The following is a 16844-nucleotide window of genomic DNA, read 5'->3' on the forward strand; positions in this document are numbered from 1 at the left end:
TCCAGGGCACCAGTTTTCCATTTACCTAGGAATTCAACGTTTATGGATTGAGAGGCAAGGTGTGCACCCCTGGTGGTGCATGCAGGTAGTACTACAGGCAACGTGAAATTTGTTTAGACATGTCCACCTTTTAGTACCCTTTCTTCATTCAGATAATCTATGATTGACTTGAGAATGGTCCAGGACGGACCGAAACGTCGTCATCCTTTTCACCTTCTGTGTGTGTGGTCTGGTCAACAATCTATGATCCCCTACTTCTTGTGCCTCTTTAGAGGGAGGCCAAGTTTTGGCCTATGGTTCCTGGAAGGCTTACATACGACTTGCAAAGACCTGTTGTGGATTGATATGGTGAAGCGTGCAAGGCAGCAAGCACCAATATGCCACCATAAGAGTCCTTCAAGGAAAAACTAGCTTTCAATGTAATGAAATGCCTCTTTCTGGTCAAGCAATGGTGACTCCCTGAAGCTATTTTGCTGAGATGGCTTCCCATTACTGGGTCAGTTGTTGGTGTCCTTTTTGGACTATTGGGGACTAAAGCCAGTTCCAGATACCCCCATTACATAGGCACAAGGAGCTGGAAACTGTAATAATCACCCACATCAGAAAAACAACAAAGTTAGCAAAACAATAGAGATCCATAAATTACATATAAACAAAAGCACCTAAACAGCCAAACTACTGTGCAAAAAATTTCTAAGAACAAATGGTTCATTCAAAACTTAAACTCCCCATTGCAAATATCTGGCAACAGATGGTGTCTTGGCCAAAGCTCCCGAACACCAGCAGGCTTCAAGGACAATTCAGAGTCTATAACTATAAACCGAAGTGCAGACAACCAAACGCTTTCCTGGATGCCACTTTGCCATATATGCCTGTAATCCGTTTTGGGTTTGTCCGAATAAAACAGTCTTATTAACCGATTAACTGTTTAATCGGGCGGTCCAAATATAAATGTGCAGAAAAGAAGTTGCGAGGCAAGTGCCCCCAGGCCATGCTGCCCATGGGTGGTGGAGGGTACGTGGGTGGGAAATGGGCTTATTTTGCCCAACGACCAATATTCGGTGCCACTCGAGCAGCAATCTGACACTGATGGATGGCTCAGAAGCTTAAGCTCTGCTATGGCATTTGGGACATGATGAAGGGCAGTTTGCTGAGGTCATCTCATCACCAATAATCTCCACTTCAGTCAACCCAACACCAACATCCACCATCACCTTTTCCTTCTAAATAACAATGCTCTATTAACTATAATCTTTAAGTTAACAAGAGAATCAGAACTTATGTTAGTAAGTACAGACAAAATACTTTTGAATCCTTGCAATAAATGTGTCTAATTTTCCCCTAGCTTTCTTTTATGATGAACCGCTTATCCGGAGACAACAGATTATTTGTTCAGTCTCGGTCCAGAGGCATCCGGAAAGCATGTTAACCTCTGTACTTGGTAGAGGGTAGAATGTGGGGGCCAGGGAACCCCCTGGACTTTTCTGGAGGAGCCCCTTCAGAGACCCACCAAGCTCAGAGAAGAAGGAAGACATGGGAAATACCAGAGGGGGAGGAGGAATTTGCAAACACCATGGGACTGAGGGGAAATCACAGGCCTCCTAGCTTGAATGACATTGCAAACAACTTGAGAAATACAAGCCTTGGAACAGGAGACCAAGAAAACAAAGCATCCACCAGAGTGGAACGGGTGATATGCAAGTAGTGGCGAAGCGCAGGCACCAGACAACAAATGATGCACCCTAGTCTGACCAACCAAACTAAAAGGGGCAACTGAAAACCGAGAGGAGGAAAGAATCACAACATCCTACCTAAAGACCAATATGACTCAGGAGCAGCAGCAGCAGCATGAGCTGGCTGGTAGTGAAAGAAAGCCTCATAACCTGCAAAGTGGGATGAAAGCAGCAATGATGCTGAGCACAAGTAACAGTGGTTCTGCCACTACAGAATGTCAAGAGGCAACATTATTAGGCACGAGAAGCAAATCTGAAAAAAACAGGAGAGAAAGAACAGAACCACTGAAGACGGATGACAAAGGGAAAGAAAGGCAAAACAAGTGCAAAGCAATTACATATTGCCACCGCAAATCAATACTAATGTGGGACACCAACTGCAGCCACCTGCTGACCATACAAATGGCAAGAAACCTACTTCAGAAAACCCCAGATGCATAGAGCAGAGCCAAAGGCCAGAAAAAGAGGCCAATCTCCTAGGATTGGACATAGCACCAGAAAAGCTGGAAACTAAGTCAGCCAACACAGAGCCCGGAGAATCACAATGCCAGAGAACAACTTCATTTTAGACAACACCCGAAGCAACACCTGACCCCAGGAAAAGAAGGTTATGAATATACACCGAAACCAGACCAGTCAAAAGGCATTCACCATGAACCTTGCAATCGAAAAATGGAGCTACACATGAAGGAAGTTGCTACTTCCATGCCAACACAAAGAGGTGCACCTCAGGGACAATAGAACTTCTCACAAGGCCAAAGGAAGGAGGCATTGTCAATGGTCCCCTCCTCGAAAATATGATGGAAGCGTGATAACCCCATCTGCGAGAACATTACATCCCTCCCCCCCACACACATGAACAGTGTGGAGAACCAGTCCCCAAGAAGCAAGTTTTTAATTTGGGGGATTATCTTTGTCATCCTGCACTGGACGCGTTCTAGAGAATTTAACCATTCTATAGTATGGCGACCAAAACTGAACTGCATAATCTAAATGGAGCCTAACCAGAACAAGATATAGCTGAAGATCAACACCAGGTGTCTATTACTAAAGCTGTGATAAATAAATCCCAGTGTTTTATCTGCCTTATTATGAACATTTATGCATTAATTTTTTGGTTTTAAATTCTTAATCATAACTCCCAGATCCCTTTCGCAATCCAACTTCGCACTCTCAACACCATCTAGTTCGTATCTTGTAACTATCGTCATTACCTAGCCTCAAAACCTTACATTTGTCGACATTAAACTGCATCTGCCAATCTTTTGACCATTTCAAACCCCTATTTAGATCGTCTTGAAGTGATAGCGAGTCTTGTTTCTTGTTAATTTCCCTCCTGATTTTTGTATCATCGGCAAATTTGCAAATGTTACTGCTCAAACCTGAATCTAAATCCTTTATATATATTATGAATAACAGAGGTCCCAGGACCTCCTTTACCTTTTCTAATGACACGTTACACAACATCACACACCTTACCACTATCAACTGCCTCAACTATGCTGAGATAAAATGATAGCAAATTTGTTAAACATGAACGACCAGTAGTAAAACCATGTTGTGAATCATTTATTAAGCTATGTTTTTCAAGATGAAAACAAATGGTATTTGTAATTATCGATTCAAGCAACTTTCCCACAATATACGTTAAGCTAATTGGCCAGTAGTTTGACGCAAGTGATCTATCTCCTTTCTTGAATAATTGGTACTGTATCTTATTAGCAATCTTCCACGACTCTGGTACTCTGCCTGAATCTAATGATTTATTATTATATCTCACTAAGGATTGATTACTATGCAAATGCAGTTATCACAAATGTTAATATGTCAAATGCAGTAAGTGTCATGTATAAAACTACATTATAATTACATGATATGTATACCAACTATGTTCATATGCTTTCACAACTCTATATGGTTGTATTGAAGTATACCATATCATCTGAACCTAATAATAAAAACTGCTTAAGGCCTATTGGCCTATATGAGGCAGCTTCACCAGCAATGCCAAGGGAGGATACCTAAACATTAAATTTAAACCAATGTATGGTATCAGTTACTAAATATACATAACACATGCTCATGAAAATATTTAAGCATGAAGCCAAATTTGCTTGGGCCAACTAGTCCTAAGGAAAGCTAAACACTTATCCAGGAGGTGACACTGATCACTATAGATAATGTACCATGAAATGTGTGTTTCACAAATGCCTGGCCTAACCACTTTGTCCTATTTATGGGAGTGTGTTAGCATATGGGACAACCTAGATAGATTAGTAGAAATGTTAACCCCCAGATGATCAGAAATTAGTCAGCCCAGCTCTAGATGACAGTGAAAAAGCTCAACGAAGATAAACATTTCTCAAGGAAGATTATCGTACTAATTAAAAAGTAGACCAAATTTCAGTCTATCTTCAGTTCTAACATAAAGGTGCAATAAATACATTGCTTGCAATTTCATCCACTTTAAACATTTTAATATAATTTCCACTACAGTATGTACATGTGCACTAAAGCCAATGGGATATTACTACTGACCTTTGCATAGCGTTGAATGCAGTCGTCATCACTTCCTCTACTCACCTGACTATCGCTGCGTGTGTTGTGGTAGGCACACTGGGTACGCTGCTGCTCCACAGCTTGAAGAATTAAAGTTTCAAGTCTGCAATATTTTTTATGATTACAAGAAGTCTACAGCAATAAACACACGGTAATGCAGATAGTATTTATATATAAATCCAGTGTCGACTGTAATAAAATACCCACCCCACCTGTTATCGTCAAGGCTATAGCACCCCACCAGATCATTTGAGTACCAGGAACCAGGGACTCAGAATCAGACAAGACCAGAATCTTGTCTCCCCTACCCCCTCCCTCAGTAGAGGGGCAAGGGAGAGTGACAATACTAAATCAACCCAGGTCAAAAAAGAAAAATCACCCCATGAGGTAAAGTGCCCTAAAAGAAGCAACTGCATCAAAATATTGGTAACCCTGACACAAGCTATGTAATCATTCATTGTCCAAATCTAACTGGTAGTTAGATACACCTGCCTACCACAAAATGGCAGCTCTGGCAACCCCAGGCTACCCATCGGCTGCCTTCATTAGACATATGTCAATGAGAAGTGACCTTCGAGACTCCCGGAAAAGACAGAAGTGCAAGAACCTTTACTTTGCCTTGCTTTCATTATACCTGTCGATGATTCTGAGGATCAACATCCTTGCAGGGTGAGGCCTGGTCTCTGACCAGGCCTCCTAGTTTGTGGTCTGATCAACCAAGCTGTTCGACGTGGCTGCTTGCAGCGTGACATGATTCAAAACCTGATTGATCAGGTATCCTTTGAAGGCATTTATCAAGTTCTTTTTGAAGGGACTCACCAGAGGGGCATTTCATTATATTCAGTGCTGGCTTTCTTGATAACTACGTGACACCAATACACGATAACCTCATTGCTTAGAAAGCAATTTTAAAATAATTTTATAACAAATTATTCATGGGGGTTCAGGTTAAATTCATTATATTCAAAACTACAGATGTATAATTACCACTTTTACATCACATATTTAAAGTGAACATTGAAACAAGTTGATATTTTCACATTTTTGTGTAAGAAAACAGATTTCTTAAACTTCTGACAAAGTTTTTACCAATGTAACATTAAAATTAATAAAATCATTTGAAAAAAATACATCGAGGAAAACTTTCCGATTAATTTTGACAGTAAATAGCTTATTAGACCATGATCTTCAAAACATATTTAGCTTTAAAATTCATTTTAGTTTGAACATTTTTCTTTTTTAAAGTCAATCCATAATTTGGTATAAATGTTCAAGTTCAGAAATTTATAACTCAATAAGTTACACTTTAAATAAAAAAACTAATAATTCTGACCGAGCATCATATTAGCACATGTAAGTCAAGAGTGTTATACACTTCGAAGTTGCAAAAACTCACTTCTGAGCAAATGAAGTTAAAAAGTTGATGCCACATTTAATAGAATAGGTAGATATCGTCTGACTCTCATCAAACTTTACACATCTGTTGAATGTGGTACATTCATTATTGTGGTGAAGTTTCAAACATTTTGCTTTTCAAACAATGGAGAAAAAATGAATGAAAAAATACAAAGTTAAATTGTGCATTTTTGACTGAAAAGATATTAGTATTTGCCAGTGTATATCTTTCTTCAGTTAATGCATTTAGTTCACATCTTATGGCATACTTACACACTAAATTGGTATTCATATACATTGTATTTATATACTATACCTTATATATGGATACCAATGTATACATGTAAATCAATTACACAGTTGTATACATAACTGAGCATAATATTACATGTACTTTATGTATAGTGTCACGTAATTACCCTTCTTAAGTCGGGTAATGTCATCTTCTTCACTCCAGTCTTCATCGATTACACATACATTATTGTAATCCATTGTATTAAGTGGTAATTCCTTAATATGTAAATAACTCCATGTCAGAAGTAACACGATCATGTAAATAACTCCATGTAAGAAGTAACACGATCATGTAAGCCATGTCAAAGTGTCTGTTTATATACCAGCTTTTGGCACTGACAAAACATGACATCACTGTCTAGATGTCTGGATTCTTAGTATAAGTAATGGTGTCCAGGCGATGACCCTTGGTCTCAGGCATTCCAGAGTGGAACATTTAACTCTCAAGCGATTTGTTATGACAGGTCATTTTCGGGTTTTGGAGTTAGGTAACGTATCTTTTAGTCATTGATTGTATTTAACTTGTTTAAATCTTTGTCCGAGTCAAAGAGTTGCTTTCAGTGTTAATACTTTGTTTATTTGCACCTTATGCTAAAATGTACAAGCCACATGTATTTCAAGATGAAGTAATTTATTTTGTTTTAACAAATTATTTTGTATTTCTCTTAGTGGTTTTTCTAACCAATTCTTGTTTCTCATGATTACACCTCAAAGACAAAGACTTTTTGTTTGTTTATGGGAAAATGAAGCATACCATCTGCTGGGTATTACCACAATACTTTTTCACATAACAATAGCTATAATGTTACCAAGATATTCTTATTCCATCCTGCATCAGCTGCATTCTTACTACAGCAATTTAACAGCATTGTTAATGCGTATGTGCATGGGTTATTCCACAAGACAGCACCCCTGATAGTCAGTCACCTCTCACTGAGCCAGCATAAAACGGGGCTGACACCGCTGTCACACTTGATAAATATTCATCATTAATTCGTAATTATCTTGTAATAAAAATTATCTTGTAATAAATATTATCACCATTTTTCTGCTGAAATAATGGTCTTTTTGCACATATAATCTATATGCTAAAAGATCAATAAAATTTATGATATAATAGGAAAAAGTAACCCAGAGCAACTTTATTTAGAGAGAGAGATATAAACGACCACCTCGCCTACGAGTGAAACACTAAGGAGAAAACACACATGACAGCACCTGTTGCTTTTGACTAGTTGCCATTCTGAAGTTGCCACAGAGCCTAATTTAAATAATTATTAGTACCAAAAAATTAATAAACAAATTTTACATGACTTTTCTCATAGAAAATAGCATACGTAAAATACATTAGGGAGGCAGATTCCCTTTTTTTTAGGGTAATAATGAAAAATACACATACAATCATCAAATTGTCTTGATTATTGTTAGTGTGTGTTGTCAAAAGGACGATATATTTTTAGAGAATTTTTTTTTTCAGTGCGAAGCTAGCCCAAATGGCCCTTTAATATCTTATTTCTCATTAGCATGAAAACTGGATTTCACATATTGCATAATGTTAACTAGATTATGTTATCGTCTACAGGTGTAAAAGGTAAATGAAAAGTAGCAGAATGCAACAAAATTAGGCCTGTTTACCTATGTGGAGGCAACATTATTGAAGGTGGCAAAAAATGCTGCAGACGGTCCATGAGCTCTTTTCTGGAGTCCTTGCCCATGCCTGTCCAATGTGCTGCAGCTCGCAGCTCCTCAGGATTTGACATAAACATAAGGCTAAAATATAAACAACGTTATTAAAAATTACAATGTGCTTCAATTCTGAACATGCAATCACATGTAAATTATGTTTTATAGTAAATATAAAACTATGAGTACTGTATAAATGAAACTGCAAAAGACCAATTGGCCCACATGAGGCAGCTCCTATTTATATCCACCTAAACTCATTCATACACAATATAATCTATAATACATAATCATATTAATGTATATATATAATATGTACTACTGAGTGTCCCGGTAGTACAGTCAGGTTCGTTCTCGACGCACAATCGAGAATTCTGGAATCCTGGAGCGACACAGAAATGGTTGGGCACATTTCCTTTCACCTAATGCCTCTGTTCACCTAGCAGTGAGTAGGTACTCAGGAGTGAGTCAGCTTGTTGTGAGGTTGCATCCTGGGCAGGGTCAGTAATTCTACCTTGGATACCTTGATAAAAGCAAAACGTGTATAAATACACTCTGGCCTCCTGTTCCCTGACAAAATTAATTATTATTATTATGATTTATAAGTAAATTACGTTTGATACAAAGCAGCCATCCCACATCAATTGTTACTTTGTAAATTATTCCATAAATCAACAATTTATGCCCGGAACGCTGCGCGTATGCCCAAAATTTATGCCCGAAAACGCTGCGCATACTAGTGGCTTTACAAGAATGTAATTACTATGCTATGTATCCTCACAATCCCATGCACCTTCTTGTGTATATATATATATATATATATATATATATAAATAAATAAATAAATAAATAAATCATTTCCAAACCAGTATTTGCCCAGACATTCCTGAATCTAAATTCAATTTCTAGTTACTGTAGTTTCATATTATTTTGTATAGTTAAATTTAAAATCTTCTTTATATCCACTTTCATTCACTTGAGTACTTCAATCCTGTCATCCCTTACTTTTTGTGTTTCTAGAGAATATAAATTAAGCTTTTTAACCACTCCATAAAAAAATTTTCTAACTGTTAGAATTGCTTTGTTTTCTACTCTATACACTATGCATCTTATTTATTATCATCTATACATTTACAAGTGTTGCTGTTCAATCCTGTGACAAAATCTTTGATAAGTTGTAAACAATGGAGGTTCCAGGAAAGCACCAACAAGTACTCCAGGAATTAGCTTAATTTATGCCAACTTTCTGCTCTCTTTGAAACAACCAAGACCTAATCCAACTAAAGACAACTCCCTTAAAACCATATGCCTCTTTCTAATGAGCTTCTTGTGAGTCAGGGTACCAAAGGCTTTGCTAAAGTGGGATTAAAACTCCTACATGTCGACTCCCTTGTGTAACCTATACACTATAATAAAGTAATGCTTTACTGGAGTGACTGAAGCAATAAAAGATTGGAGTGAAAATGTCGTAACTAAAACCCAGCATTGAATGTAATGAAACTACTCTTTCTGAGTAAGCCCCAGAAAGCAAGTCATTCTCACCGAGATAACTCCCATCTACCAAGTCACATCAGCTGTAGTTTTGTTTGGCCTGCTTGGGACCAAATCCAGAACCTGACCCCACTCTTAGAGAGCAGATGATGCTGCCACCTCACTGTAAATGCACCCAGAAAGTCAATGAACCAATACAGACTACTGTTGGGTTCCAAGAAACCGAAGCCTCAACTACAAACTCACTCCCTCAACAACATAGGCAAATGCTCAGATCTCTTTAAATTAGTGCAAGCTTGTTAGCACTAACCCAACCACTACTTGGAGGGGGCAAAGCACCAGAGCCTGTAGTACCAACCAGGGTATGAAGCAAGCTCTAGACCAAAGGCGCAAAGGAAACGCCCCAACCGATGACCTGGGAGGGAGGGGAGGGGAGGAAATCAGGGAGTCACCTGGGCTCATTCAGAAAGATTTGTTCCATTACATTTAATGCTGAATTTCTCTGAGAAGCCTTTTGTCACACCCTGACACTAACTACCCATGGAAAAAGAAAAGAGGGACTCACCAGGTAATAGGAGGAACCACAGACTGACAGGATAAAGACAAGACTCCATGCTAAGTGACACGACAAGGCCCGGGAACATAAACCAAATACGTACCGGGCAACTAGAACTCTGTTAGAGTACCCAAGTCTTCCATGTACAAATATCAGTCCAGAACATGTTGGCAAACACTGCCAAGAGAGCAGCATACTTTCAAACATAATGGGGAATGAGGGATAGAGTGGAAACTTGCTAGACTTCATGTCATTGCAGACGACCTAGCAAAAACAAAGTTTGGAAGAGAGAATCATCAATGAAACCAGATCAACACACAAAGCATTGACAGAGGTAGAATTGTGGCTAAAGGTAACGGCATAGAGCTGCCACCGGAAACAGCACATGATGCACCTAACCATTTAACCAATTATCAACCCCCAAGCAACTCCTCAGGGTCCCTTGGGGGTCAACTCATTCTTAGGAAAAAAAAATGGTTGCAGATGAACTTAACCAACAGGGCCAAATGAACAGAAACCACACCTCTGGAGAAGAGCATAAAGTTCCCCAACCTTACAATTTGAGGGAAGTGCCAACAGAGAAAGAGAAAAAAAAGTTAGAAAATGAACCCGACTGAGGGGGACACCATAATACAAGGAGAAAAAAAAAAAAAAAAGAATTCAGTCCAATGACCAAGCAAGTTCAGGCAGCAGTATAAACAGGCCAGGGGTGAAAGAATGTGCATGAGAGCTTCTGAAACAGTGCTGAGGAAGTAGCGACGATGGATGCAAGCAGCAGCGACACACTGCCAGTGTCGAACTATATGAGGCAACAGTATTCAGCATGAATCTGATGAAGAAACAACCAACAAAGGAACTAAAGGACTACAAGAATGGAGACTGACGAGTTACAATGAAGGGAAAGGAAATGACGAAAAGAACACCAAGAAACCTCATACCGTTGCCGAGAAGGCAAACTAGTGGGACACCACCAGTTCAACCACCTGTTGACAGATCAGCACACTAGGAGGAAAATTTCATACCCAGATTTGAGTGAAGCATTCAGTTTTGAATGATACTTTTGCTGTGTCTGTTGGCCGTTTTGGAGCTTCACTTTCATACTATGCAGTTGTCAGTACTCTCTTGTTTACTCTCTGGTTGCTTTCCTGGCAAGGGTGATCACAACAATCCCCTGCTCCCTGTGTTTTCAAGGGGTCAGGTTCTGCCTCTGGTCACTAGTAGGCCAATAGGATGCCTACTAGTGATCAGAGCCTGAAGATGGTGGTTTCCTGAAGATAGTTTCAGGAAGCCACCAAGGGGGGGAATGGCCACTAGGAAAAACTCACATTGAATGTACTTGTAATTTAAAAAAGTCAGCTGAAGATGTATGACGATACTAAAAAAAAACTGATACCAGAACAAATCCTGGTCCACACACACCTTGAAAGTTGATGAACACGGTCCATGTTGTGCTGCAAGGGCGTGAGCTGTGAGCGGAGACATGTCAAGGCATCCATAGCCTGCCCACCCTCAAGGAGCTCAAGATATTTTTGTTCCAGTAGTAAGAAACGCATCTCCTGAAAAACAAAGGAATTTTGTTTAAGAGAAATTAAAAAATTATCCTCAAAGTGTATCTGGGATATACCTACAAAATTCTTTTTGCCGTTTCTATCACACCTACATTTATACACAATGTGTTGGACATACTTTATGTACAGAATATTTATTTAATTCCATATTCTATTTAATTACTGTAAACTACTGGTTTTCTATTTAGTCACCAAGATGGTAGTGACACCAAATGAAGCATACATGCATGCATAAATTTTACATATACATATGAACAGTGTGTGTAATTACCTACAGTAAGTCACACCCGAGAGAGCCGGTCGGCCGAGCGGACAGCACGCTGGACTTGTGATCCTGTGGTCCTGGGTTCGATCCCAGGCGCCGGCGAGAAACAATGGGCAGAGTTTCTTTCACCCTAAGCCCCTGTTACCTAGCAGTAAAATAGGTACCTGGGTGTTAGTCAGCTGTCACGGGCTGCTTCCTGGGGGTGGAGGCCTGGTCGAGGACCGGGCCGCGGGGACACTAAAGCCCCGAAATCATCTCAAGATAACCTCAAGAAGTGTAGTTACAGGATGAGAGCTACGCTCGTGGTGTTCCATCTACCCAGCACTCTGTCATATAACGCTTTGAAACTACTGACGGTTTTGGCCTCCACCACCTTCTCACCTAACTTGTTCCAACCGTCTACCACTCTGCTAAAAAAAGTGAATTTTCATATATTCCTTCGGCAGCTTTGTTTCGTTAGTTTAAATCTATGACCTCTTGTTCTTGAAGTTCCGGGTCTCGAGAATTCTTCCCCATCAATTTTATCAATTCATGTTATTATTTTGTACGTAGTGATCATATCACCTCTTTTTCTTCTGTCTTCTAGTTTTGGCATATCTAATGCCTCTATCCTCTCCTCGTAGCTCTTGCCCTTCAGTTCTGGGACCCACTTAGAAGCATATCTTTGCACCTTTTCCTGTTTGTTGATGTGCTTCTTAATTTAAGATGTGAGCACCACACAACTGCTGCATATTCTAGCTTTGGCCTAACAAAAGTCGTGAACAATTTCTTTAGTATTTTGCCATTCATGTATTTAAAAGCAATTCTGAAGTTAGAAAGTATGGCATAGGCTCCTTGCACAAGTTCTTTATGTGGTCCTCAGGAGATAGTTTTCTATCTAGAATCATCCCTAGATCTCTTTATCAGAATTCTTTAAGGATTTCTCACATAGACCCCACACAAAGGTTGTGTGGGGTCTATGTTCCCCTATTCCACATTCCAAAACATGGCATTTATTCACATTAAATTCCATTTGCCAAGTGGTGCTCCATATACTTATTTTGTCCAGGTCTTCTTGAAGGGCATGACCATCTAAGTTTCTTATCCTTCCTATTATCTTAGCATCATCAGCAAACATGTTTATATAATTCTGAACACCAACTGGTAGATCATTTATGTAGACAATGAACATCACCAGTGCAAGAACTGAACCCTGTGGTACTCCACATGTGACATTTCTACATTGCCTCTGATTACTGCTCTCATTTTTCTATCAGTCAGAAAATTTTTCATCATTTTTCAAAACACATGTGTGTAATTACCTAAGCGTAGTTACAGGATGAGAGCTACGCTCGTGGTGGCCTGTCTCCCCAGACGGTTTTGGCCTCCACCACCTTCTCACCTAACTTGTTCCAACCGTCTACCACTCTTTTACAAAAGTGAATTTTCTTATATACCTCCAGCAGCTTTGTTTCGTTAGTTTAAATCTATGACCTCTTGTTCTTGAAGTTCTGGTTTTCAGAAAATCTTCCCTATCAATTTTATCAATTCCTGTTATTATTTTGTACATAGTGATCATATCGTCTCTTTTTTTTCCGTCTTCTAGTTTTTGCATATTTAATGCCTCTATCCTCTCCTCGTAGCTCTTCTCCTCTAGTTCTGGGAGCCACTTGGTGGCAAGTCGTTGCATCTTTTCCAGTTTGTTGATGTGCTTCTTAAGATATGGGCACCATACAACTGCTGCATATTCCAGCTTTGGTCTAACAAAATTTGTGAACAATTTCTTTAGTGCTTCTCCATTCATGTATTTAAAAGCAATTCTGAAGTTAGAAAGTGTAGCATAGGCTCCTCGCACAATGTTCTTAATGTGGTCCTCAGGTGACAGTTTTCTATCTAGAACCAAGGAGCCGGTCGGCCGAGCGGACAGCACGCTGGACTTGTGATCCTGTGGTCTTGGGTTCGATCCCAGGCGCCGGCGAGAAACAATGGGCAGAGTTTCTTTCATCCTATGCTCCTGTTACCTAGCAGTAAAATAGGTACCTGGGTGTTAGTCAGCTGTCACGGGCTGCTTCCTGGGGGTGGAGGCCTGGTCGAGGACCGGGCCGCGGGGACACTAAAAAAAAAGCCCCGAAATCATCTCAAGATAACCTCAAGATAACCCCTAGATCCCTGTCTTTGTCAGAATTCTTTAAAGATTTCTCACATAATTTATAGGTTGTGTGGGGTCTATGTTCTCCTATTCCACATTCCATAACATGGCATTTATTCACATTAACTCTATTTGCCAAGTGGTGCAGTTCTAATAAGAACCGTCACCTGAGGATTACATAAATAACATCATGCAAGGAGAGTATGCTATGATTCCTAGCTTTAGAATAGCTATTAAATACACAGATGGTGAAAGATAAAACTGTTCACGACATTCATTAGACAAATTAAAGAACAGCCCTATTCAAAGCCGGAGAAACTGTTGACCTGGAGAGCGTACAAAAATCCTATACCGCTTGAACTCGCTCTAGCAAACATCTAAATTATTGGGACATTAAAAGTTCTAAATCTGTATTCTCTAGAGTGCAGGCAAGTGTTACATAATAATTTACATGTGGAAAACATTAGAGGGACTGGTCCGAATCTGCATACACAAATGACATCACATGAAACCAAGAGGCATGTTAGGATGTGCAAAATAGTCCCATTAAAATCCAGAGGTGCAATAGGTATGCTGAGAGAGAACTCTATCAACATCAAATTCCCAAGACTTTTCAGCACTCTCCCGCTACACATAAGGGGCATAACTGGTGGGTCTCTCACGGTGTTCAAGAGAACTCAATAAAGACCTCAAAAGAATACCTTCAGGATCAACAAGGCTGTGAGCAGCTTTGCCCAACAGACTGGTTGACTAGACAACCATCCAGGTCTGGACAAAGACCGGGCCATAGGAACGTTGATTCATTCTTGGTGGTAGGTACCCACACCACCACCATGACTGACCATGCAATAAACAGTATTCTGAAAAATGAAGAATTTAAACACAGCGAGTTCTCGCTGTATCCTTTAAAGTTAATACTAAGCAGAAAATAAATTAAAATTGTAAATGTGAATTAGCATACTAAATTACTTACTTTAAGGCTTGAGGGATCATCTAGCATTGTGCGCAACTCACTGAGAGCTGCTTCAGCTTTGGCCCATTCACCATCCATAACACAGTGACGAAACCTTGCTGCTGCTGGGTGGTCTAAGCGGCACCCAGATTCAGACATCAACAGCTCGGCACTCTTCCTGTAAAGTTAATCGATAATTATTACAATTTAAAAGATGGTAGTTGAACCTGGCTTTTGCCAATAAACCTTTATTTTACCAGGACAGTACAATTAAAAACATTATGAAATGCAAAATGACAGTATTTCCTTTATCACAAAAACTGAAATCCAACCATGTACAGACCAGAAATTACAAATAATTAAACATCACAATAAATCAATCAATATCCACAATACCTTACTTCCTCCTGGCAGCCCATCATCCCCCCTTGCCCGGCGACTTCACCGGCCAGGCAAGAGGACGTATTCGTCACTTGTCACTAAACCAACATTGACTAGGAACCACCACAATGCTTATTAGTGTCGTGGGAGGGCGAGTCGTTATGCAATTAGTGTAAGCCATACTCAGCTGGTGTACCTGCTGTGTTGGTAGAGTTTCACAAGGACAGCTAGGAGGGATGAATAGGATAGATATGGAGTGGCTAAAGGACATCAACGTAACCTGCTCGATACCTGCTTGATTGGGTTCTGAGAGTTCTACTTCCATGTTAGAAGAGAGCTGTTCTACTTGACTTGTGGGTCCAACAGGCTGTTGCTTGGAGCGGCCCAAAGACCCACATATCCACCACAGCCCAGTGTGTTCGGCACTTATTGAAGAAAACTATATAGTTTTCTCAAGAAGAATGTCCACGGTTGTTCCCACAATATTTCTCATACAGTACTTGCTGGGGAGTACGTTGAACAACCATGAACCTTTGATGTTTATACAGTGTTCTCCGAGCCTACGGCACTACATTTCGATCATATGCATTACACAAGACCAGTAATAAAATGTGCATGGCAGGAGTTGGAGAGGGAGAGATCTATTGTAATATGCAACCTACCAGAGCCTGAGGGGGACACATGGCAAATAAGGAGAGAGATAGAACAGAAAGAAAGAAATTTTACACAAAATTCAGGCCAGAGATGCAACAAGGAAACCGGAGCATCTCTGCAGACTAGGTAATATTCAGAGAGTAAAAAACCGACCAGTGAAACTTATTTTTATGACCAGAAACTCAGTTCAGTACAGTATATACTTATTTTAAAAGTATATACAGTGGAACCCCGAATAACGAATTTAATCCGTTCCGGCACAGTGGTCATCACGTGAAACTGACGTCATTCAAAACGAAGTTTCCCTTTGACAATACCTGTAATGGAAATTTAATTAATCCATTCTACCACCGACAAACATCAATATAATATTTGACGTTTTAAATAATGGAGCAGCCTACCTTATATACATTGAACAAACCTTTATGACATTTTCTTTCTTCAAATTTGTTCATTATTTTTTTTTCTTTTTTATAGCAAAAGATTCGTTCGGTGTTCAGCAGGTAGGCTGCTCCACGTTTCTTAAATAAAAAAACAAACGAAAACAAAATGAAAAATTTTGAAAAATAGAACAAATGTCAAAACGGTTTGTTCGGTGTTCAGCAGGTAGGCTGCTCCACGTTTCTTAAATAAAAAAAATGAAAAATAAAAAACAGTTGAAACAATTTGAAAAACGGACAAATGCCATAAAGGTTCATTCAGTGTTTGTCGGGTAGGCTGCTCCATTATGACAATTTTTGTTTCAAATGTGTTCCATTTATTTTGTACAGTATTTTTCATTTATGTCTCAATAATGGAGAAGCCTACCCGACAAACACTGAAACTGAAAAAACCTTTATGGCATTAGTTCGTTTTTCAAATTGTTTCAACTGTTTTTTTTGTTTCCTGTTTTTTTAATTTAAGAAACATAGAGCAGCCTACCTGCCAACCGAACGAACCTTTTGACATTTGTTCTGTTTTTCAACAATTTTTATTTTTTTATTTTTGTTTTTTTTTTATTTAAGAAACATGGAGCAGCCTACCTGCCGAACATTGAACGAACTTTTTTTGACATTCGTTGTTTTTCAAAAAATTTAATTTCTTTTTTTCTACAAAATAAGTCAATGCTTTGCCACACACAGCAGTCACCACTTTATATCCCAGCATCATTTGCATCTTTAAACAAAAAAAATTATTTGCATCGTC

The 16844-nt window shown here is 39.3% G+C and overlaps 1 protein-coding gene across 3 annotated transcripts in view; it reads right to left on the reverse strand.

Annotated features, from left to right (window-relative positions):
- The window catches only part of LOC123756488 (WD repeat-containing protein 26), an 85487-nt gene that overhangs the window by 49723 nt on the left and 18920 nt on the right, over nucleotides 1-16844 (reverse strand). For all 3 annotated transcript variants that reach the window (XM_045739686.2, XM_045739687.2, XM_045739689.2), the window contains exons 2-5: nucleotides 14646-14802; nucleotides 11131-11267; nucleotides 7617-7751; nucleotides 4272-4395 (exon numbers count right to left, since the gene is read on the reverse strand). In XM_045739686.2, the coding sequence (XP_045595642.1) occupies nucleotides 4272-4395; nucleotides 7617-7751; nucleotides 11131-11267; nucleotides 14646-14802 (553 nt within the window). The remainder of the gene's footprint in view (nucleotides 1-4271; nucleotides 4396-7616; nucleotides 7752-11130; nucleotides 11268-14645; nucleotides 14803-16844) is intronic.

The sequence above is a fragment of the Procambarus clarkii genome, chromosome 25, assembly GCF_040958095.1.
Source record: "Procambarus clarkii isolate CNS0578487 chromosome 25, FALCON_Pclarkii_2.0, whole genome shotgun sequence".
In the NCBI taxonomy this organism is placed as follows: domain Eukaryota; kingdom Metazoa; phylum Arthropoda; class Malacostraca; order Decapoda; family Cambaridae; genus Procambarus; species Procambarus clarkii.